This window comes from Tursiops truncatus, chromosome 13 (genome assembly GCF_011762595.2).
Source record: "Tursiops truncatus isolate mTurTru1 chromosome 13, mTurTru1.mat.Y, whole genome shotgun sequence".
Classification (NCBI taxonomy): Eukaryota; Metazoa; Chordata; class Mammalia; order Artiodactyla; family Delphinidae; genus Tursiops; species Tursiops truncatus.
This window is the reverse complement of record NC_047046.1, coordinates 14844751-14866084: the sequence shown is the minus strand read 5'-3', so window position 1 is coordinate 14866084 and position 21334 is coordinate 14844751. Positions and strand designations below refer to the sequence as shown.

The 21334-nt window shown below is 54.6% G+C and overlaps 2 protein-coding genes across 14 annotated transcripts in view; one reads left to right on the top strand and one right to left on the bottom strand.

Annotated features, from left to right (window-relative positions):
* RASAL1 (RAS protein activator like 1) overlaps positions 1 to 5055 on the top strand; it is a 34406-nt gene extending 29351 nt beyond the window's left edge. For 5 of the 12 annotated variants that reach the window (XM_073790144.1, XM_073790143.1, XM_073790142.1 and 2 more), the window contains 4 exons: positions 756 to 893; positions 982 to 1117; positions 1853 to 1973; positions 2327 to 2948. In XM_073790144.1, coding sequence (XP_073646245.1) covers positions 756 to 893; positions 982 to 1117; positions 1853 to 1973; positions 2327 to 2600 — 669 coding nt within the window. In that variant the 3' untranslated portion in view covers positions 2601 to 2948. The other 7 variants (XR_004521445.2, XM_073790146.1, XR_004521444.2 and 4 more) reach the window with 6 other exon arrangements.
* Positions 5056 to 5067: 12 nt separating this feature from the next.
* DTX1 (deltex E3 ubiquitin ligase 1) overlaps positions 5068 to 21334 on the bottom strand; it is a 38434-nt gene continuing 22167 nt past the window's right edge. The window contains exons 4-10 of one of the 2 annotated variants that reach the window (XM_073790148.1): positions 9208 to 9290; positions 8687 to 8848; positions 8323 to 8384; positions 7537 to 7695; positions 7281 to 7442; positions 7101 to 7190; positions 5068 to 6371 (exon numbers count right to left, since the gene is read on the bottom strand). In XM_073790148.1, the coding sequence (XP_073646249.1) occupies positions 6147 to 6371; positions 7101 to 7190; positions 7281 to 7442; positions 7537 to 7695; positions 8323 to 8384; positions 8687 to 8848; positions 9208 to 9290 (943 nt within the window). In that variant the 3' untranslated portion in view covers positions 5068 to 6146. The remainder of the gene's footprint in view (positions 6372 to 7100; positions 7191 to 7280; positions 7443 to 7536; positions 7696 to 8322; positions 8385 to 8686; positions 8849 to 9207; positions 9291 to 21334) is intronic. The other variant, XM_019950543.3, reaches the window with a different exon arrangement.

Sequence of the window (21334 nt, the reverse complement as noted above, 5' to 3'; positions counted from 1 at the left end):
ACAGAGACTCACAATTGGATCTGTTCACCCAGAGGTACATGCCCGGCTGGACAGGCACTCACATCCAGACATTTGTTCACTCATTCATTCATCCATCAAGCCTTTATTCGAGCACCTACTGTGTACCATGCAGTGTTCTAGTCACTGGAGATACCATAGTAAACAAGACATAAACTCCCTGCCCTCATGGGGCTGCCATTCAAGCCTAGCACAAACTGAGACACACACTGGATCTACCCATTTCTGTGTCTGCACAGCTACAGACCATAATAGCTAACACTGGAGAGGGTGCCCACAACTTCTTCTTTCTACTTTGTCAGCAGAGTGTAGATTCTAGAGTTCAACTCTCTGGGTTTCAATTCTGGCTCCACCAGCTGAGTGACCACAGGAGGGTCCTTTAATCCTCCTGTGCCTCGGTTTCCTCATCTATAAGTTGGGAGGAATAATAGACCCAGCCTCAGAAATGTGTTGTAATGATGAAATAAGTGGAGAAATGTATCGTGCTTAAACTACATCTCAAGCGCTGTGTCGGGGTTGCGATGGTGGAAACTGCTGTCCAGAGACGTTGTCACTTAGAGAGTGATGGGCCAGGACTGCAGGACTCACGGAACTGCCAAGTGGACACGCACATAGCACAGATGCGCGGGGTGAATGTCCCCACGCCAAGGCACACACCCACAGGAAAGCTGCCCCTGGGCACAGCCACGCCAGCCCCAGCCCCCGGCCGGCCCGGCAGCAACAGTCCTCTCTCACAGACGCGATCCTCCTTGCCGGTGTCGCACATCCGCGCCGTGGAGCGCGTGGACGAGGGCGCCTTCCAGCTGCCGCACGTGATGCAGGTGGTGACGCAGGACGGCGCGGGAGCGCTGCACACCACCTACCTCCAGTGCAAGGTGAGGCGCTGCGAATATGAGGGAGGAGCGGAGGGAGCCCCTTGGGTCCCACCCCACCTCTGACCGCCCCCCCCCCAACTCCCTGAAGAACGTGAACGAGCTCAACCAGTGGCTATCGGCCCTGCGCAAGGCCAGCGCCCCCAATCCGGACAAGCTGGCCGCTTGGCACCCCGGTGCGTTCCGCAGCGCTCACTGGACCTGCTGCCACCAGGCCGAGCGCTCAGGTGAGGGGGCGGGGAGGGGCGGACTCAGGCCCCGCCCTCCACACCTGCCAATCAGAGAGTGTCCCACCTCATCCTGGGTTGGCGCTGCAACTTTGGGCGAGTTCCTTAACCTCTCTCTTGCCTTGAAGTCTCCCCAAGTGTGAAATGGGGTTGATAATAGTGTCCACCTTGTAGGGTTGCTGTGAGGAGTAAATAAGTTGACATATGCAAAGCGATTAGAACACTGCCTGGCACACAGGTATCTTTCAAGCAGCCACTAAACACCGGGCGTCTAGTGGTACACAGACATCAGGCTTGCTCTCAAGGAAAACAAGTGAATAACCAGACCATGTAATACAGTGTTACAAGTGCCAAGGTGCGGCTTTTGAGACTCCAGAGAACACCTCTGACCCAGCCCCAGGGTAGGACAGCAAGGAGGGCTTCCTGGAGTAGGTGCCACTTAAATGTGACCTGAGAAGGATAAGAGTTAAGTAGTGAAGTTGGAGGAAGGAAGAGTGTTTTAGGCAGAGCAAACGTGGGCTGAAGGATTGAAAAAGATCTGTGGCTGGAGCGTAGAATGTGGGAGGGGGATGGAGAGAAGTGAGACTATGGCTCTTCTGGGCGAAGGTTGAGGCGGTGGGGCTGAGGGAAGTAGTAGGTTTGAAGGGTGACTTTAGAGGCAGAAGGGGCAGGGCTTGGCCATGGGGCTTCTGAAAGGGGAATGGGAGGTTAATGATGATGCCGTGTTCCCCTCAGCTGCCGGTTGCAGCCGCACACACTCAGCCGTCACCCTGGGGGACTGGAGTGACCCGCTGGATCCCGATGCTGAGACCCAAATGGTGTATCGGCAGTTGCTTCTAGGGCGGGACCGGCTCAGGTGGGTCCTCCCCACCACCCAGCCCACTTCACTATGCCCTGCTGGGGCAGCTACCCACTGTGCCCTCCCCATGTCCACATGTTCTTTCTTTCCATGTGCATCTGATGAGCTTCTGGGGGTGCAGGCTCCAGGGAAGGATGGGGAAGCATCCTCAGGTGGACCCTAATGTGGAACTGGATCTTGGGATCTTTTTTTTTTTTTTAATTTTTACTTTTTGGTCATGCTACGCAGCATGTGGGGTCTTAGTTCCCTGATGAGGGATCGAACCCGCACCCACTGCATTGGAAGCACAGAATCTTAACCACTGGACCGCCAGGGAAGTCCCATGCATCTTGGGATCTTTTTATACCCAGGACTCCAGAGACAGAGGGCACAGAGCTTGGATGTGTCCCTCCACCTTGCTGGCTGGCCTCAGGATCACTGTCATTCAGTGACGGAGATGTGTTCCAACTCATAGTGTGGGTTCTGAAGCTGGCCTGCCTGGGTTCAAATCCTGGACTGGCTACTCACTGGCTGTGTGATCTCGGGCGAGTTGCTTACCTTCTCTACCTCAGTTTCCTCATCTGGAAAATAAGGGTACCAATTGTACATACCTCATGGGGTTGTCCTAAGGAACAAATGAGCTAATACAGGTAAAGCACTTTGTAGGTGCCTGGCCACATAATTAACTTTCAATAAAGGGTAACAATTATTATTATGCTCTGTGACCTTAGGTAAGTTACATTACTTCTCTGTGTCTCAGTGATCATCTGTATAACGGCGCTAACAGTAAGTACCTACATGTGTTTTGTGCTAATTAAATGAGTTTAAACATGTAAAGGGCTTAGAATAGGATCTGACGTGCTATAAATGTTTGCTGTGATGATGATGATGGTTTAGTGGGAACCTGTAATGTCTCCGTCAACCAGCAGAATCTCTGGGTTCGAGAGCAGCATTGGGACTCAGGAACCAGCTTGGTTTTCCCCCTCTTAACTTTCAGGATGAAATTCCTGGAGGATCCCACCCTGGATACGACTCCCGAGGCAGACACAGAGAAGGGCTCCAGTGCCACGGAAGGTAAGGGGATAAGGAGGTCCCTCTTCTTTGCCCTCTCTGATACCTCCCACAACTTGCTCAGCACCCCGCCCTGTCCTCCCCTCCCACTCTCCTCTTTCCAGTCCACCAGCAGGCCAGTGGCTGTGTGTATGCGGCCCGGGCACATTTTAGGATCTCAGGGCACCAGGCACATATGGGGCCTGAGGAAGCCACTGGATCTGAATTACAGAAGCCTGCCCTGGCCTCGCTGAGCCCCTGTGGCCTCCTTTTCTTTCTCCCAGGGGCCTGTCCTGCTGCCCTGGCTCACCAGAGAGAGGCAGCTGCCCGTCTGCTGGAGGTGCTCGCAGACCTGGATCAAGCCCACGAGGAGTTCCAGCCTCAGGAGCAGCGGAAGGTGGCCCCGGGCCCCCTGAGGCCCTGAGGACACGCCAGAGCCAGCCTGAAAGGAGGCGAAAAGAGCCGGTGGGCCCTTCTCAGCATCCCCTGGCCCAGGAGTCTCCTCGTGGCTGTCTGGTACCTCGTGGCTGCTGTGGCTTGCAGGCTCCTGGAGATATCCTAATCCCATGTGTCCTAAGCTGAGAACCCAGGCATGGAAACCCTTTGGCAGGGGACCATCCTTGCACTGAATGAGTCTTACCCTCTGGGTTGAGGCACTCTGGAGTGGATGGAATAAGGAACCTGACCCACTTGTCTCAGCCTGAGGTTTCTGCTTCACAGGACTGGCCTCTACCCACACTGACATGGCCAGCCTGGCCCTGAGCTGCTGGAGACGGCTGTACCTGAATCCCTGATGCCCATGTGGCCTTGTTGGCCCAGATAGGCACTAAACAGGCTCAGCCCTTCTGTTTTCATGTCTGCCAATCCCTGTAGCCACATTGATCCTCCTGAGCCCTGTCCTTGGCCGAGAATCCTAACCACAAGCCTCCAGAATCAGGTGCCCTCAGGAATAACTGAGGCCGAGAGCCCAGCGTGCGTGACTCAGACCCTCGGGAGACTTTGGACCAGGCTCTTTCCCTCTCTTTGAGCCTCAGTTTACCCTGTATAAAATGAGGAGGGAGTGAGTCTAGATGTGTGGTTTTCAAAATGGGTTCCATGGGGATAGCGTGGGAACCAGGGAGGGATTTCTCAGACTGTGGTTCAAAGCCCACCCTCAGGTTGTCTGCTAGAAATGCAGATTCCTGGGACCGCCCCCAGATCTTCTGAATCAGCATCTGAGGGAGCGTGAGGGCAGGAATCAGGGTTTGAAACAAGTTCCACAGGTGATGTGGTTGCACATGAGATTTGAGGACCATGGGGCTGGTTGGTTTTGTACATTGAGGTGAGATTTTGTTTGAGAATTAATCACAGAAGGTAAAGTGTTTGGGAACACCCAACTGGCAGAATTGGAAGGGCCTCCAAAGACTCATTTCCAGTTTTGTGTGACTAGAGGGTAGGACAGAAACCTAAGCCTATCTGGCTGGGGGAGTGGGGTGTGGTGGCGGTAACATGGACCAGATGCAGTGCTACCCTGAGCGTGGCCGGAAGGGGTCGCCTGGAGCCGTGGCGTCCACCACAGCTTCCTAGCATCCTGGAATGTTGCAGAGACTGACAGGAGACTTGCTGCAGATCCCGGGATACGTCCCTGTCTCTCCCTAGACAGAACCTGGTCCTCCTCCCTGAGGGCAGAGGCTGGGGCGCTGAGGTTCCAACGAGCCGATCACGGCGTCTCCCAGCTCCTCCATATTTTCCAGGAGGCTGGCAGCTCCCAGCCTGAGTTCCTGGTTCCTAGTAATTGTACCAGGGAGCAGCTGTGTGCATTGCCGTGCGCGTGCTTGAGAGCAGAGCTTTCACCTGTGCCCTCTTGGGGACTAGGATTGGGAGGGTCTGCCTCTGCCACCATCACACCCCCTGCCTGCCCCAGGACAAGAGAAGTATGGGGACCCTCCATCTCCAGCTGCCCAAGGCTGACGGGGCAACGGTCCTGGGTCATTTTGTTGCAAGCGCCCCCATGGGATGGACCGAAAGCCCCCAGAAACAGAGCCACGCACACCCCTTCTTGACAGGAAAAGACCCAGCGGAGGAGGAGAAAGACCATTTATTTCTCCACCCACAGTGGGACTGGTAGATTTTCAAAAGAGCAATCACTGGCGTCCCTTTAAATCTTGGCTGACTTCCGCCGTGGCAGCCAATCAACAGAGGCAGAGCTGGTGAGTTGCCTGGGCAACAGGCCCCTGGTTGGCCGAGACCATCAGCCACCCCGCTGCCCACTTCCAAGGAAAGGGAAATGGACTCTTTGCTGTCCGGTCTGCTTTTTAAACCTGCTGGCCTAAGCCAGGCCCTCCTTGTCTCACTCCTGAAGCCAGATGCTCCAGCCTTTGGATCTTGACATTGGGAGCGATTTGGTGGAGAGAATGGGGTGGGGAGGAAAGGAAAACAGTGCCTTTATCAGGGACAGACATAAGGCCTGGGGATGGCAGGGGAGAAGAAGGAGGTCAGGGTCGCGGAAGGATGAAGAGACACAAGCACAAAATAAGATTCTCCTTGTCTGTCTCCCTGGCCCGCCCCTTTGCAAAACTGCTGAATATTCTGGGAGCTTCCACCCTGTGGGCCCACAGCTGCCCATCAGCGGGTGGCAGAGATGGGGGGAGGCTGAGGCTCCCAAGTGCCCCCTTTTCTCCCGGACCCTCACCAAGCCCCCAAGTGCTTGACCCGAGTCCTTTTGTTTGCAGACAAGCCTGTACAGATGCGATAGACACAGATGGGAATCCACATGGAGTATCATCACAGGGGTCTTTCTGTCTCTTCCCCCCCAGTCTGGGGGTAAGTAGAGGCACGTGGGTGTGCGTGCATGTGTTCAACAGGACACGTGTGTTTGCGTGAGGGGGTGGGGCTCTCTGTCTTTTTGGTAGGGAGGTTGCTGTGGTTTCCGGTACACCCTTGCGACCCTCTCAGGTAGCTAGGGTCGAAGCCGGCTGGCCCGCCATCCTCCCATCATCCCAACTGCTACCAGCCAAATCCTGGGAACGCTTCTGGTTCCTCCTGCAGGCTCCTCCCCAGCCCTGAACCTGGGCCGCCAGGACACACCTGGCGGAGGGGAGGCATGTGCTGCATGTGCTGGACCAGGGGCAAAGCAGGAGGGAAGGTGGACAGCCTTGGGCCTCAGGCCTTGGCCACAGCCTCGGACACACCCTGGGCTGTGAGCTCTGCCAGCACGTTGTCTAGGTAGCTAGCGTCTGGGTAGCCGTGGCCCGTGAGGTTGGATCCAAACTCGGTCTTGTGGTGGATCTCGTTCCACACCACGGTGTCCGACTCGCCCGTGGTGTTGGATGTGCCGATGGTGAAGATAAGTCTCCGCTCCCAGGCGGTGATGAGCAGCCTCAGCACCTGGAGGGCGGGGCAGGCAAGGGTCACAGCCAGCCCCACCCACAGCCGGAGTCCCTCCCTGACCACACTGTGGCTCCCCTGCAGGATTCCCTGCGGCTGCCCGGCTTGGCCACTTCCTTCCCTAGACTGGCTCCCACTCTGAGCTCCCTCAGTAAAAGCACTTTCCATGTTATCAGCCTGTTTCTCTGGGGCGAAGGGTCTCAAACTGATGGCCCTCAGCTGTGTTTGGTTTGGACCTCATGCTGTATCAAAGAGCCACTTTGTGACTTCGTTGGCAATATTCAAAAACCCGGGGATCTCACGTGAAAATCAGAATTTCTGGCTTCTCTTGAAAAACAAAAAGTAAAAGCAGACAGTCTCTAGCGTGGCAGTGAAGAACCTAGACTGCTTGGGTTCAAATCCAGGCTCCACTGTTTGCTAGCTGTGTGACCTTGGGCAAGTTACTTGCCCTCTCTGAGGCTTCGTTTCTTTATCTCTAAAATGAGGTCAAGACCTTGACTTCAGCGGGCTGGTGAATGAGATGAGGTGTGTGAGGCGGGCTGGTGAACGAGATGAGGTGTGTGAGGCGACTGGCAGGGCTAGACACACAAACACAGACACACACTCACACACTGGGTGGTTATGGTCAGTGCTGGTGCAGGGACTGGGGAGAACGGGGACCACAGGTCCAGCTGATGGCGGCTGGGGGCCCAGCCTGCTCCCACATCCCCGCGCCCTCACAGCACCCACCTTCCGGCCCTTCTCATTGTTGGGCAGATAGCAGTGGCGTGGGAAGCCTCTTGCAGTGAACTTCTTGCCTGGGTTGGGGTGCTCGGGGCCCTGTGGGAGAGGCAGCAGGGGCTTGAACCACAGACAGCGGCGGTGGCAGTGGCCTCGGGAGGGCTCAACGCTAGGGGCCTGGGGGCTTACCTGGATGCCTGTGGGGATGTCGTAGACGATGCGGATGGTCTGGGTGTCAGCGAAGCCAGGCAGCGAGTGGGGGATGAGGTGAAACTCCATCTTCCCGGGTGGCTGAGTGCCCGTCTTCTCCCCGTAGATGGCCTTGCAGGTGGGGCACTGCAGGCTGCCATCCTGGGGTGGGGGAGAGTGGCCGTGAAGTCCCCAGGTGTCCTGGCCCCGCCCGGCCCCCCTGCCTACTCCCCACCCACTGCCCCACCCAGCCCACCTTGTTGCCATTGGAGTACATGGCCACGAGGCACAGCAGGTGGTACATGTGGCCACAGCGGCCCAGGCGGCCCACGAGCTCAGGTCGGACGCCCTTGTGCCGAAGCACGCCCTCGTAGCCGGAGGCTGTGACCAGCCGCTCCATGCAGATGGTACAGTCCTGGGGGAGGGGGCACAGACGGGAGACTGAGGACTGGGGAGGGCGGGACACCCTTCCCCAGTCAGCGCTGCTCCTGGGCAGGGGCCAGACACCCTATCCCCCAAGGGCAAGAGACCACCCCCTCTCTGGTCCCCATCTATCAAAAGGAGAGGACACCCCCAGGTACTGAATTCAGACACATGCAGAGGAAGAGATGGCTTGCTCACACCCCCCTCCAGAAGGATTAAAGGCTTAACGATCAAAAGCAAAACTTAAACACATTTGGTGGAAAATATGGGTAAAAATAAGCTGCAAACGGGAGGGGCTGCTGCGGCGAGAGGCCTGCGCGCCGAGGCAGGAGTGGCCCCCGCTCGCTGCGGCTGGAAAGGACCCACGCGCAGCAATGAAGACCCAACGCAGCCAAAAAAAAAAAAAAAGCTGCAAAACTAAGATTGATCAGTGTGATTCTGTTAAACGTAGCATTTCTGTTCATCAAAAGACGCTGTAAGAAAGTGAGAAGGCAAACCCACAAACTGGGAGAAGAGACTGTAACACCTAGAACCAGGTGAGGAGGTGAGGGCTGGGCTCTCCATCTCTGGAGGTGAGGCTGCCTGTCCCCCGCACAGGTACCCTCCCCTAGGGGCTCACCTCATCAGGTGGGTTCTTCACCTTCTGCATGTACCTTCGGACCACATCCTCAGGGTTCTTACCTGCAAGGACAGAGTGGGGGTGGGCTTGAGGGTACCCAGAGTCTAGTCCTGAGGGCTTGGCCGAGGACAGGGTCACGGGTCAGAGGGGTGGGGTCAGAAGCTGTAAGGGTTGGCAGGAGTCACATGTCAAGGGTTGCTCGAGGTTTGATGTAATCGGAGTTGGTGGCGAATGGTGCCAGGGAACCAGAACTGAGATGGGGTCACAAGTCTTTAGACCAAATTGGAGTTGAAGGGCCAGAGGGGTTGCGGTCAAAGGTTAGTGGGGTCAAGTTCGGGGTCAGGATCGGGCGCGGGAGGCATACTCCTCTTGAGGTGCTTCTTCTTGGTCTTGCGGCACACCCCGGGCACGCCTGGCACGGGCTTCACGTCGCTCTTGCTCACGGGCGGTGGGTGCAGGATGGGCTTGGGGGCCCGCGTCAGGCACACGGGCAGCCCCGCAGCGCAGAGCAGAATCCCGGTCATCCCTGGGGGGGCGGCGGCGACAGTCAGGGGGCGGGATGCTCATCCAGGTCCCGCCCGCCCTGCTCTCCCAACATCGCGTGGACCCATGGGGTCTCTCCCCAGACTCCGCCCATCTGGTAAGCCCAGGAATCCTCAGATGGGTGGGTGGGGTGCCCGATGGGCCCCGCCCACTTAGCTCCCACCCACGGTTGAAGCCAAGTGGAGTCCCTTCTGCGGGCCCCATGGACCCCAGTGTTATGGCCCAAAGGCAGGGGGTGTGTCCTCTTGGCCACGCCCTCCAAGGGGACGGGCCAAGGGGCCGAGAGGTGGGGCTGCCACCTTGTGGGCCCCGCCCTTCTTTCCCGTCCTGGACTGGACTCACCTGCCAGGGCCGGGTGGACTGGCCCCGTACCATTCAAGTTCTTCACCGGGAGCGCAGGGACCCTGAGGGGAGAAGAGAAGAGGCTGCAGCCCCCCCCCGCACCAGAAGATCAGGGGACTCTGCTTTGCCTTCTGGCTCTGGCTAGTGGCCATACTCTGACCCGTTTGTGCCTGTCCCAGTTATCTAGAACGACCACCAGGGAACTCCATTCCTACTCTGACATCCTTCTATTATGGAGTTCGGTGTGAGCAGGACCTCCGCGCCTGTGATAACGGAATGAACCCCTAGACTTAGTACTGACCCTCCCCTACTCCACAGCTGGCCTCCTCCCTGGTGAGAGCACTTGGCTCCCAACTGCTCCCTTTCATTGGCCACTGTGACTGAAACCCAACTATTTGTGATTTAGCCATTCTAGCTGCTCTCAAACTTTGCTATATGGAGCACTGATCCCCATAAAAGGTTCTGGGAAAGGAGGATTTAGGGATCAGTTAGGAAACACTTCACTGTCCCACTTGGAAATTCACAACACATATGGGCATATTAAAGGCTCTGATAAGTCCTGCATAAGGAAATATGGTTAGCAATGGTAAATCCAGGTTTCCCAAAGACATTTGATGATGAACATTTCCCCCCTCTGGAATATTTACTGATGTCAGTTCCTGTGACTAAGGCACTGTCACCTCTTCAAATGAAGAGGCCCTAGGAAAATGTAGCCTGCTTCCCCTCTTTGCCCTTCCCTCCAAAGAGGCCTGGCTTTTGGAATCATCCAGAGCTACTTTCATATTTCAGCTCGACCGTTAAGCAGCTGGATGACACGTCATCACACCTCTCATAAACCTGTTTCCCCATCAGTAAAATGGGGATAATGTGGCGCCTTCCTTAAGTTTGCTGTGAAGAGTCAATGAAATTCTGCATGTCAAGGGCTGAGCACAATTCCTGGTACCTAATAAAGACTCTAATAGCTTTAACCATCATCACCACCATCATCACTATCGCTGTGTAATCCTGGCTAATTTCACCTCTCTTGCACCTGAACCCAGTTAAGTTACAGTGTAACTTCTCTCCGTCTTGGATAGGAAACCATGAAAGTATTGCAGTGATAAGCTTGGGAGAGTCACTTAACCTCTGTGATCCTCTGTTTTCTTATCTGTAAAATGGGGATGACAATAAAGGAGAAATCTTGTTGTGATCTGTACAGTGTGCCCGCCTGAGTCTAGACTTCAGGGCTTAGTTTTGTGGATGAACTGGTATCTTCCTGTTGATGGGCATGGAAGGGTAAGTTTTGATGAAGAGAAGCAGTGTAATAAAAGCCACAGGGCAGCCTGAGGGGCTTGGGGATGTGCCAGGAGGAAGTGCAGGAAGGGATGCGGGCAGTGACAGCTGGGGAAGGAGCTGCTGCAGCCCCCTTTGCCTGCCTGCTCAGGTCTGAGCCTGGCCAGTGCTGCCTGGACACCTGCCCCAGCAGGTACAGTCGGCACCAGGAAGCTGGCTGGAAAGTGCCTTTAAGCAAATAGTACGTTTGGCAGGTTTTCATGCTGCTGCAGTGGGTCCAGAAACACACACACACATACCCCTGGGGAACATGGGCTATATATACATGCACACGTACACTTGGAGAACACGCCAAATGCACAAGGACACACACACACACATACACACACACACACAAACACAGACGGAGAACACTGCTCAAACAGGCACACACTCCTGAAAACATGCCCCCCATGCATGTACACACATGCTCCAGGGAACACACGATAGATACACGCACACACAGGCATGCACACACAATCCAGGAAGCCCCCTCCCTGTACACAGATACAGACACAGGCACACATATACTTCGGGAGCGTGCCACACACGCTTGCATGCAAACACACACACACACCAGGCAGTACACACCATGCATGCATACATACAGAGGTACACAGAGACACACCTCAGGGAACACCCCCATGAACACACACAGGTTCATACAGATACACACACCTCTGCATGGAGAACACCATACAAACATGTACACACACACTCCAGGGAACAGCACACACAGAGATACCACGTGCACACACCATGAGGACAATGAACTGGACAGGAGAAGAGTCAATGGACTCTTCTCGTGCCACAGCCGCCCCTCCCCCAATTCGGGGTAAAGGCACCTTGGTCCTCACAAGCACCCAGCAGTCTGCAGCCTGCAAAGGGACCCTGCCACCTGCACGTGGGGACACACAGACACCATGACCCATGCTCCCCAACAATGACAGGTAGACGCTCGGCTGGGGGACTTCCACTTTACACACACAGTAACACACGCACACGCACTACACACAGCCGTCCACTCTGTGGCTGCCCAGCGGCACGGGCTTACACCTGGTCGGCCAGGGCACTCCTCCCAGACCCCTCTTACTGGGGGTGGCAGCATCTGGAGCAGACATCAGGGTCACCAAACACTCTGGTGACCCAGAGTTGTGAGGGAGGTGCAGCGGAGGGTAAGTACCCCTGGGGGCCCCCAGGGGCTGGACAGCTGAGGTGTGGGAGGGGGGAAAGATGCTGTGCCTTGGTTTCCCCATCTGTAATGGGGATAGAGTCTTGTGGAGGTTCAATGAGTTAAAACACATAAAGTTCATAGTTTGGTGCAGGGGTGAGAGCGGAGGTGTCCTAATTTTCTCCTTCAGCAGCCTGCTGGGACCCAAGGGATGGGGGCTGAGTACCCATCTGCCCCTTCACAGGGTTCGTCATAATCCCCCAGGACCTTCCTTGCAGGGGCATTACCACCCTAGTCTCATCCCTCCCCGTCCTCTTACAGGAAAGCGTGGAGGCACCTCCAGCTTCTCCTCCTCCTGAACTGTCCTTCAAAACACTACTAGTGTATTATTATTTTATTTATTTTTAAAATTTATTTATTTTTGGCTGTGTTGGGTCTTCGTTTCTGTGCGAGGGCTTTCTTTAGTTGCGGCAAGTGGGGGCCACTCTTCATCGCGGTTCGCGGGCCTCTCACTGTCGTGGCCTCTCTTGTTGCGGAGCACAGGCTCCAGATGTGCAGGCTCAGTAGTTGTGGCTCACGGGCCTAGTTGCTCCGCAGCATGTGGGATCTTCCCAGACCAGGGCTTGAATCCGTGTCCCCTGCATTGGCAGGCAGACTCTCAACCACTGTGCCACCAGGGAAGCCCTTCTAGTGTATTATTATTATTATTAGGCATGCAGGATCTTAGTTCCCTGACTAGGGTTTGAACCCATGCCCCCTGCGGTGGAAATGCATAGTCCTAACCACTGGACCACCAGGGAAGTCCCTAAAACACTTCTAGTGTAGACACACTGTTAAGGTCCTCTACATATCCAGGTCTTCCCATCCCCTTCCTTCCTTCATGTCTATCTCATGAGAAAACATCCTTCCTTCTCTCCAGGGCTATCTGTAAAATGGTGGAAAGAAAAGTATTTGGCACAAGTACCACCACTTCTTGTCTCCTACCTGTGGCAGGCATCACTAATCCATCACAGCACTTTCTCAAGCCAAGCAGAATCATCAGCACAGCTCTCCAGGCAGCCTCTACCAATCAGCAAGGACAGTTGGCTACCCCAGGTCTATATAATGCCCGAAGTCTGGTCCAGCTCATGACACGGGTCTTGCTGAGCCTTTGCCAGGGAGTTAGGCAGGAGGGACCCCAGAAGGGGAATATTTTAGATCTTAGCAGCCCTTCAATCTCAGGCACGCTTTAAAAACCACGGAGCCCTGGGTTACAAAAGTCAGTCTTGCTCCTGGGAGGAGGGTTGTGAGTGGGGCGTGATGGTGGGGCTGTTTTTTATTTACCCGTCGGCAAGCTGGGGGACAGTCCCCAGGTGGCCCCCAGCCTCTCTCAATCTGCGGGCCCCCTGCGAGAACACAGGGTTGCTGGGTTCCCACGATGCCAGAGCGTGGGAGCCACCCAGGCCCCTTTTTGATGTGGGATGCGCTGTTTCCTCCGAGTCAGTGAGAACATCCTCCTGCCCTGGACAGGAGACTGCTGCCCACAGGCCTCCCGGAAGGGGGGCCGGCCTTCACTCTCTGCTCCGCCCTCTTGAGGCCCTGCCTGGCAAAGGGTCAGAGGAATCCTTCAGGCCTTGAAATCTGCTCTGACCAGAAGCCAGCCCTGGCTGCCCCAGGGCAGGGATGGGTCCCGCTGCCTTGCCCACCCCTGCATCAGATCCTGTTCCTCCCGCTGCCCTCAATCCCCTGTGGCTCTTACCTTGCTTAGAGTGAAATCCAACCTCTTTACCATATGCAGTATAGCCAGTACCTACCCCTTGAACTCTGTTTCTCCTGTGCTCACCCCTCACCCACTCCACCCCAGCCTCCCTGGTCTCCCTGCCATTCTGCAAACATACCAGGCCCGTCCTCACCCCAGGGCCTTTGCACTTGCTGATTCCTCTCCCAGAATGCTCTCCCCCAGATTATCCTCATGCTCTGCTCCCACACTTAACACAGGTTTCTGCTCAAATGTCACCCTATCCGAGATCTTCCCTTCCACTTTATTCTAGAGAAGCCCTCTGCCTTTGCCTTTACCTTACTTAATGTTTTTTGTCATTGCATTAATCACAGCCTGATATTATAAAGTCTTCAGCATGACCAGGCCCTCCCTGCCTCTGTGACCTCATCTCCACCCCCTCCATCTCTCTACTCCACACACCTCTGCTCTAAAATGCTGAGCCCTTTCAAGGCCTTTTCACTTGCTGTGCCCTCCGCCTGAAGGCTTTTCCCGCAGATGCTGAGTGGCTCCCTGAGGTCTGCTTCAGCGCTGCCTCGGTAGAAAGACCTTCCTCACCACCTGCCATCGCCGCGAGTACATGGCACATAGTAGATTGTCAAGAAACACTTGTTGCATGAAGGAAGGAAGGAAGACTGGATTTTGCGGGGATGTTCCAAGCCGATGACTCACGCTCACGTGCTCGGGCGCCGTCTCCCCGTGCATTTTTTGCACACATTGGAAGTGAGCCTTGAAGCAGCTGCCCCAGAGAAGCCCCTCTGAAGCCTTTAGGCCCTCAGAGACTCTGTGCCAACTTTCATTCTGAAGTGAGCACACTAAGTGGGCATCCGTGGGAACAGCACGAGCAAAGCTTCTCTAAGAAGTTCCCAGAAATGCTCCCCATCCAACTCAAGGCAGAGATTCCATGGCAAGGTTTGGGGGAACCCAGACATTTCCCGGAAACTGTCTCACTGAACATGCCACACTGAGATGGGCCAGGGGTCAATAATTCCAAGAGCTCTCTATGTCCCAGACTCTGTTGTAGACCTTCCCTCCCTCATCTAATCGTCCCAATAAGTCTGTGATATCCCATTCTACAGAGGGGGAGACTGAGGCCCAGAGAGATGAAGTAACTTGCCAGTAAGTGGTAGAGCCCAAATGTGAGCCCAGGATGTCAGACTCCAGAGTCTATTTTCTCAGCCATGTGACACGAAACCAAGTTCTCTCACCCTGGCTCAGAGACTGAGGCAGGAGGCTGTTATCTGAGGAAAAAAATCTCCCCAGGACGAGTTTGGGGAAGAGGGTTAGGGTGTTTGGCTTCCCTCTCTTTCCTCTGCCACAGAAGAGCAAACAGAGATGCCTCATACCTGCCCTGGCTGGGAGGCAATGTTCAAAGGCAGGATGAGATAACTTGGGGAGATTTTCCTAGTTGCTGTTCCTCACACTGTTCCCTGCCCTTTCCTGTCTGCGTACCTTTGTCACACTGTTTCCCCTGCCTGTCCATACTGTCTATTCCCAATTCACATCTTCCCTTTGAAGACAGGTTCAAAGGTCACTGTCTTCATGAGGCTTTTTCTGATCGACCTCAAGCAAATACATAACCACTCCTTCTTTGAATTCCCAGGGGACTGTGTTTATCTTTTGTTTTTTTGAGGACACATTTCCTGTCTTGCTTCCTAGTTGTGGGGTTCCACTCTTATCTCTTCCACCAGACTGTGAGCTTCTGACCCAGTCCTGTGACCCCAGGATTGAGGATGAAACGTGGTGCAAATCGGTACTCAGTAAGCACTGAATGGAGGAGTTGAGCCAATTAAGGAATCGGTCTACTAGTTCTCTGGTCTCTTCAGAGGGGTGCCTCGTGTCCTTAGAAACAGTAGTTCTTAAAAATAGAACTACCATATGACCCAGCAATCCCACTACTGGGCGTATATCCAGAGAAAACCATAATTCAAAAAAACAAGAGAAGCCACTGCAATGAGAAGCCCACGCACTGCAACGAAGAGTAGCCCCCGCTTGCCACAACTAGAGAAAGCCCGTGCGCAGCAACGAAGACCCAATGCAGCCAAAAATAAATAAATAAATAAATTTATTTATTTATTTATTTTTTAAAAAAACAAAACACATGCACCCCAATGTTCATAGCAGCACTACTTACAATAGCCAGCACATGGAAGCAACCTAAACGTCCATCAACAGAGGAATGGATAAAGAAGATGTGGCACATATATACAACGGGTATTACTCAGCCATAAAAAGGAATGAAATTGGGTAATTTGCAGAGATGTGGATGGACCTAGAAAGCGTCATACAGAGTGAAGTAAGTCAGAAAGAGAAAAGCAAATATTGTATAATAATGCATAAATGTGGAATCTAGAAAAATGATACAGATGATCTTATTTGCAAAGCAGAAATAGAGACTCAGATGTACAGAACAAATGTATGGATACCAAGGGGGAAAGGGGTGGGATGGGAGGAGGAATTGGGAGACTGGGATTGACACATATACATTATTGATACTATGTATAAAATAGACAACTGATGGGAACATACTGTATAGAACTACCTAATGCACTGTGGTAACATAAATGGGAGGGAAGTCCAAAAGGGAGGGGATATCTGTACTCGTATGGTTGATTCATTTTGTTGTGCAGTGGAGGCTAACACAACATTGTAAAGCAACCATACTCCAATAAAAATTAATTTAAAAAAAAGAAAAAAAGGAAAAGAAAAAGAATCAGTAGTTCTAACACCAAATGTGCCCCCAGAGACAAGGTTGGAGCAGGAATGGCAAATACATGACATAGATACCATTACTGCCTATCTAGCACCCATGGCAGGCATCACCAATCAATCCTAGCACTCCTTTCCACTAAGCTAAAATGCAACTTCAGAATCCTTGTCAAGAATGCTCCAGGAAGTCATTTCCATTCAAGCAGAGGCAGCCCATGAACTGAAATCTGTTTGTCATTTATCTTGCAAATGATCGGAATGAGGCCCAGAGAGGGGAAGTGGCTTCACGATGGTCAACCAGCTGGTTAGTGGTCCTGGAGTTTCTAAGTCAGAGGCCAGAGCTGAGCCCACCAGGCAGATCTGTGGGGTCACCTGGAGTTGAGCCAGCCTTCTGAGCCCTCTGTGCCCTAGAGGTGGGCCAAAGCCTTTGACCTGGACCCTGGAGCTGGCTCAGGTTTGGGGGGCCTGCATTGAGGGCTTCACGAGTGGATACATTTGCCTGCTCTGGCCACTCCTCTCTGTCCCAAGCAACAAGGGGGTTCAGGACCCCAGAAACGCAGGAAGTCACAACCTAGGCTGGCCTCCCTGTCCTCTCCCTCTCCTCCATGCCCCTGGCAGGCCCCAGGCATGTCACATTCTCTGATGGTGGTTTCAGGTCCTCTGATTGGCCTCAGATGCTCTCCAGACACCTGGCACTTACCCCATGGCCCCTTGGGGAGCCTCTGGAGGGTCATGCCTCAGTCATATGGGTCCAAGTGGGTGAGGAGGGGGCAGAAGTGAGAGCGCCATGTCATGGGGAGAAGGAAGTTGAATAGTGAATGGGCCCCCCCTCCCCTGTTCCTTGGGCCTGCTCCTGTCACCTGCCCCCATTCAGTGCCCACTCGTCCTGTACCTGAACCCCTGACCCCCACAGTCCGGGGTCAGCCAGGTCTGCACCCCCAACCCCTCTGCAGAGCCTGAGAACATCACGGCAAGCTCCAGGGAGACAGGGTGCCCCATGGGTCCAGCAAAAGCCACAAACCATCAAGCGGCCTGGCTCGCTTCCCCTTTCCTCGCTCCAGCCATCCCCGCCCACCCCCTGCCTGAACAAGCTGCTGAGCTTCTATGGGCCTCAGTTTCCCCTCTGTCAACTGGGACCTCTCACCCCTGACCCCGTCCACTCCTAGGGGTTCAACGGTACTAAAGTCCCCCTAGAGCGATATTTTGAGGGGTGGCTGTCATTTAGGGCCCAGGTTTATCCAGAGGCCTGGGGGCTCCGTGTCACCCTCCCCCACCCTCCTGGTCTCCCTGCTCCGTCGGCGCGGCCCGGGGTGGAGCCCCGGCAAGGGAAGGGAGGGGAGGGGCGGGCTGTCGGTTGGTTCCCACGGCCGGGCCGGGGGCAGACACGTAGACAGGAGTGTGTGGTTTGGCCTCCCAGGGAGCAGGGCAGGAAGTGCTTCAGGTCTGGGGGGCGGGGGAATGGGGCAGTTTGGTTTGACCTTGCGGTGAGGCGCTGGGGGAGCCCAGCAAGAGGAGAGGCAGGGTGACAACCAAGGCACTCCAGCCAGGACAGGAAAAGGGGGAGGGTGGGCAGGCCAGGGGCCCCCTGAGGACGTGGTGAGGGTGAGACTTTTCATGTTGTGCCTTTCGGGACTTTGTTACTTTTGAAGCATTTAAAAGTAATACCCAGGAAAGAGCCGGAGAAACAAAATGTGGATTCTTCAGAACATAAACGTAAAATCACTGCAGGAAATAAAAAGAAGAAGGAAAACACCCAAACACACCCACCACATCAAAGCCCACCTCCCCACCTATTCTCCACATCCAGATCGAACCTGTGACAACAGAGTCACGCCAGTCTGGCTCCAGCTCCCAACCCCGCTGACTACCATCCCACGCAGAGTGAAAGCCGAAGTCCTCAGCACAGCCTTCGGGGCCCTGCAGGACTGGCCCCATTTCATCTTTGGCCTCTTCTCCCACCCCACATCCCCTGTAGCCTCTCCAGCCACACTGGCCTCCTCGAACATACCAGGCCTGCTCCTGCCTCAGGGCCTTTGCACAAGCTGTCCCCTCTGTCTGCAATGCTCTCCCCCCAGTTCTCTGCGTGGCTTGCTTCTCAACCTCCTTCAATCCTTTCTCAAATGTTATATTCTCAGTGAGGCCTTTTCTGACCTCTTCGTTTACAATTACATCCCTCCCACCACCCCCTACACCCCTTCCTTTCTTTATTTTACCTCTGTAATCATGACTACTCTCTACCATATTCTAGAATTTATTGATTTTGTTTATTGTTTGTCTCTCACTAGAATGTGAGCTCCAGGAGGGCAGGGATTGTCTGTTTTGCTCATGGTTGTATCTCCAGGGCTCCAAACAGTGCCTGGCGCACAGTAGTTGCTGAACATAAAAAGATTAACTAATTAAAAAGCAAACATAGGCTATAAAGAAGATAAAAAGAAATAGCAAACTGGGGAAAGATGACAGTTAAAGGGTTAATACCCTTAATGCAGGAGAAGCGCTTGCAAATCAATAAGGAAGTAATAAAGAGCCCAAGAGAAGGAGACGCAAAAGAAAGAAACAAGTGATTGGTAAAAGAAGGAATCACTGGTGGCCAGTAAACAGGAAGAGGCTCTCAGGCTAAGAACCAGAGGTATGAAAACTCAAATGGCAGGACTTCCCTGCTGGTCCAGTGGTTAAGAATCCGCCTTCCAATGCAGGGGACGCGGGTTCGATCCCTGGTTGGGGAACTAAGATCCCATATGCCGTGGGGCAACTGAGCCCATGCGCCACAACGAGTGAGCCCACGTGCTGCAATTACAGAGCCCATGCGCTCTGGAGCCTGCGCACCGCAACCAAGAGCCCATGCACCAGAACGAAAGATCCCACATGTGGCGACTAAGACCCGACGCGGCCAAAAATAAATAAATAAATAAATAGTTAAAAAAACAAAACAAAACTCAAATGGCATCTCGATGGCTCTGATTAGGGTGGCAACACTGTAGTCTGATAGGGACGTACGGGCAGGGCCAGATTTGAAAATGCAGGCGCTCTGATATCTGCCCCCACGTTGGTCTTTGTTGCCAGCCCCACTCCATGGGTGCAAAGACAGGTCCAGAGAGGGCGATAAGCTCCACTGGGGTCACACAGTGAGAGGAGACACAGAAGCTGGGCCCAAACTCAGCCTCTGTGGGTCCATCTACTCCCTGGACTCCACAACACCTTGTAGAATCAGGGCCAGGTCTCTCTGGGACCCTGGCTGGAAACTTGGAGTGGGCAGACAGCGGGGTGGGGTATCCCAGTACCGTGGCCGACTGGGGTTTTTGAATCAGAGTCCTAATCACGTGACCTTGATCAAGGGCCAGCCTTTCAGAGCCTCAGTTTCCTCATCTGAAAAATGGGGATAATAGGACCTGCCACCTTGGGTTTCTGTGTGCATCAAGAGAGGCGATGCATGTAAAAGCCGTGAGATGGAGCCTGGGACGTACTGAGCCCTCAGTAAATGGAAACAGGCCTGCAGCTGTCCCCCTCCCTCTCCCCTCCACCACGTGGGCTGGAAACTCTGAGTCTGTCCCACAGCTGTGTTCCAAAGTGCTGGATGCTGCCCTCTCAGGTGACAGGGTGGGTCTTTCCCACCCCTCTGTGTCTGTCCCCCAGGCCCCGGCTGCCAGCTGGCTTCTCGCCCCGTCACAGGGGGAGTGGAAAAAAGCCCTGGCCGGGGGACACTCTGGCCCCACTGGCTGTGTGGCCTGGGGGCAAGTCAGTGCCCCTCTCTGGACCTCTGTCCTGAGATGAGGATGGGAGGTAAGAAGGATGACAAAGAATGATGTCAGAGTTCACCCCTCCCTTGCACACGGATCGTGTGCGGTGATTTGAAATGCATTTGCACGCGCATCAGCTCTGCTGAGCCAGCACGTGTGGACTGGGGCGATTTTAGCTCCGTTTGGCAGATGGGGAAACTGAGGCCAGGGAGGGTGAAGCCATGCACCTCTCTCGGCAGGAGAGAGGTAGGGTGGAGAGAAGGGAGCAGGGGAGGGAGAGAGCTGATGAGAGGGAAAGAAAAAGGCAGGAGAGAAGGAACAAGAGACAGAGACAGACAGAGACAGGGAGACACAGTCACAGGGAGAAAGAGAGAGACTGAAAGGGAGGCTGAGACTCAGAAAGTGTAACAGGAAAGTCACAGACACACGGCTGTGGCTTGAATTGTGTTCACCCCAGAACTCAGGTGTCGAAGTCCTAACGCCCCCCAAGCCCCCAGACACTTTGGAGACAGGATCTCTGAAGAGGTGATCAAGTCATGAACAAGGTCATTAGCTTGGGCCCTAATCAATATGGCTGGTGCCCTTATAAAGAGGGAATTTGGACACAGGGGTACAGAGGGTAGGTGACATGAAGACACAGGGAGAAGGGGCCCATCTGTAAGCCGAAGGAGAGAGGCCCCACCAGAAACCCACCCTACTGACACCTTGATCTCAGACCTCCAGCCCCCAGAGCGCGAGACCACACATTCCTGTTGTTTGGGCCCCAGCCTGTGGCAGCCCAGGCACAGGGACAGACAGACACAGAGGCAGAGAGACCGTGAGAAGGGCCATGAGGGGCTCTGTGGGGTTTGGGGATCAGGGTGGAGTGGGGGGCCTGGCTGCCTAGCTCCTCAGAGACCCCATCCCTTTCCCATCATGGGCTGCGCCAGGGCCTCAGTTGCCTTGGCAACGGGAAGCTTCAGTCTGGAGGAACCAGGGTCTGCCATCCCCATGCCTCCTTCCTCCCACTCCCCTCACTCAGCAGGAGACTCCACGTGTCCTGTACCTACCCCCCCACTCTGAACCAGGGGTATTTTTAGCTGGAGTTCCTTGGAGATGAGGGTTGGGGGGCCTCCACCCAGGCCTGTCTGGCTGGGGAGGGTCTGTTAGAGGGGCAGGGGTGAGACTGGGCAGGGTCTACATGGCCAGGGAGGGACGAGGGAGCCCCATCAGTCCCCCATGTCCCCTTTCCAGGCCAATGTCTGGTCTCAGAGAGGGTCAGAAAGAGCTCCCAGGAAGGGGAGGGGGAGTGATACAGACTGGGTAGGGGGCACATGGCTGGGGAGAGCAGGGTGCTGGCGGGTCAGAGGAGGACATGTTTAATGATCAGCAACCCCAGGGAGAAATCTTTCTTCTCTCCAGAGCCCTCGTGAGCTCAAGCACACTCTATAGCTCCCTACTGCCGGC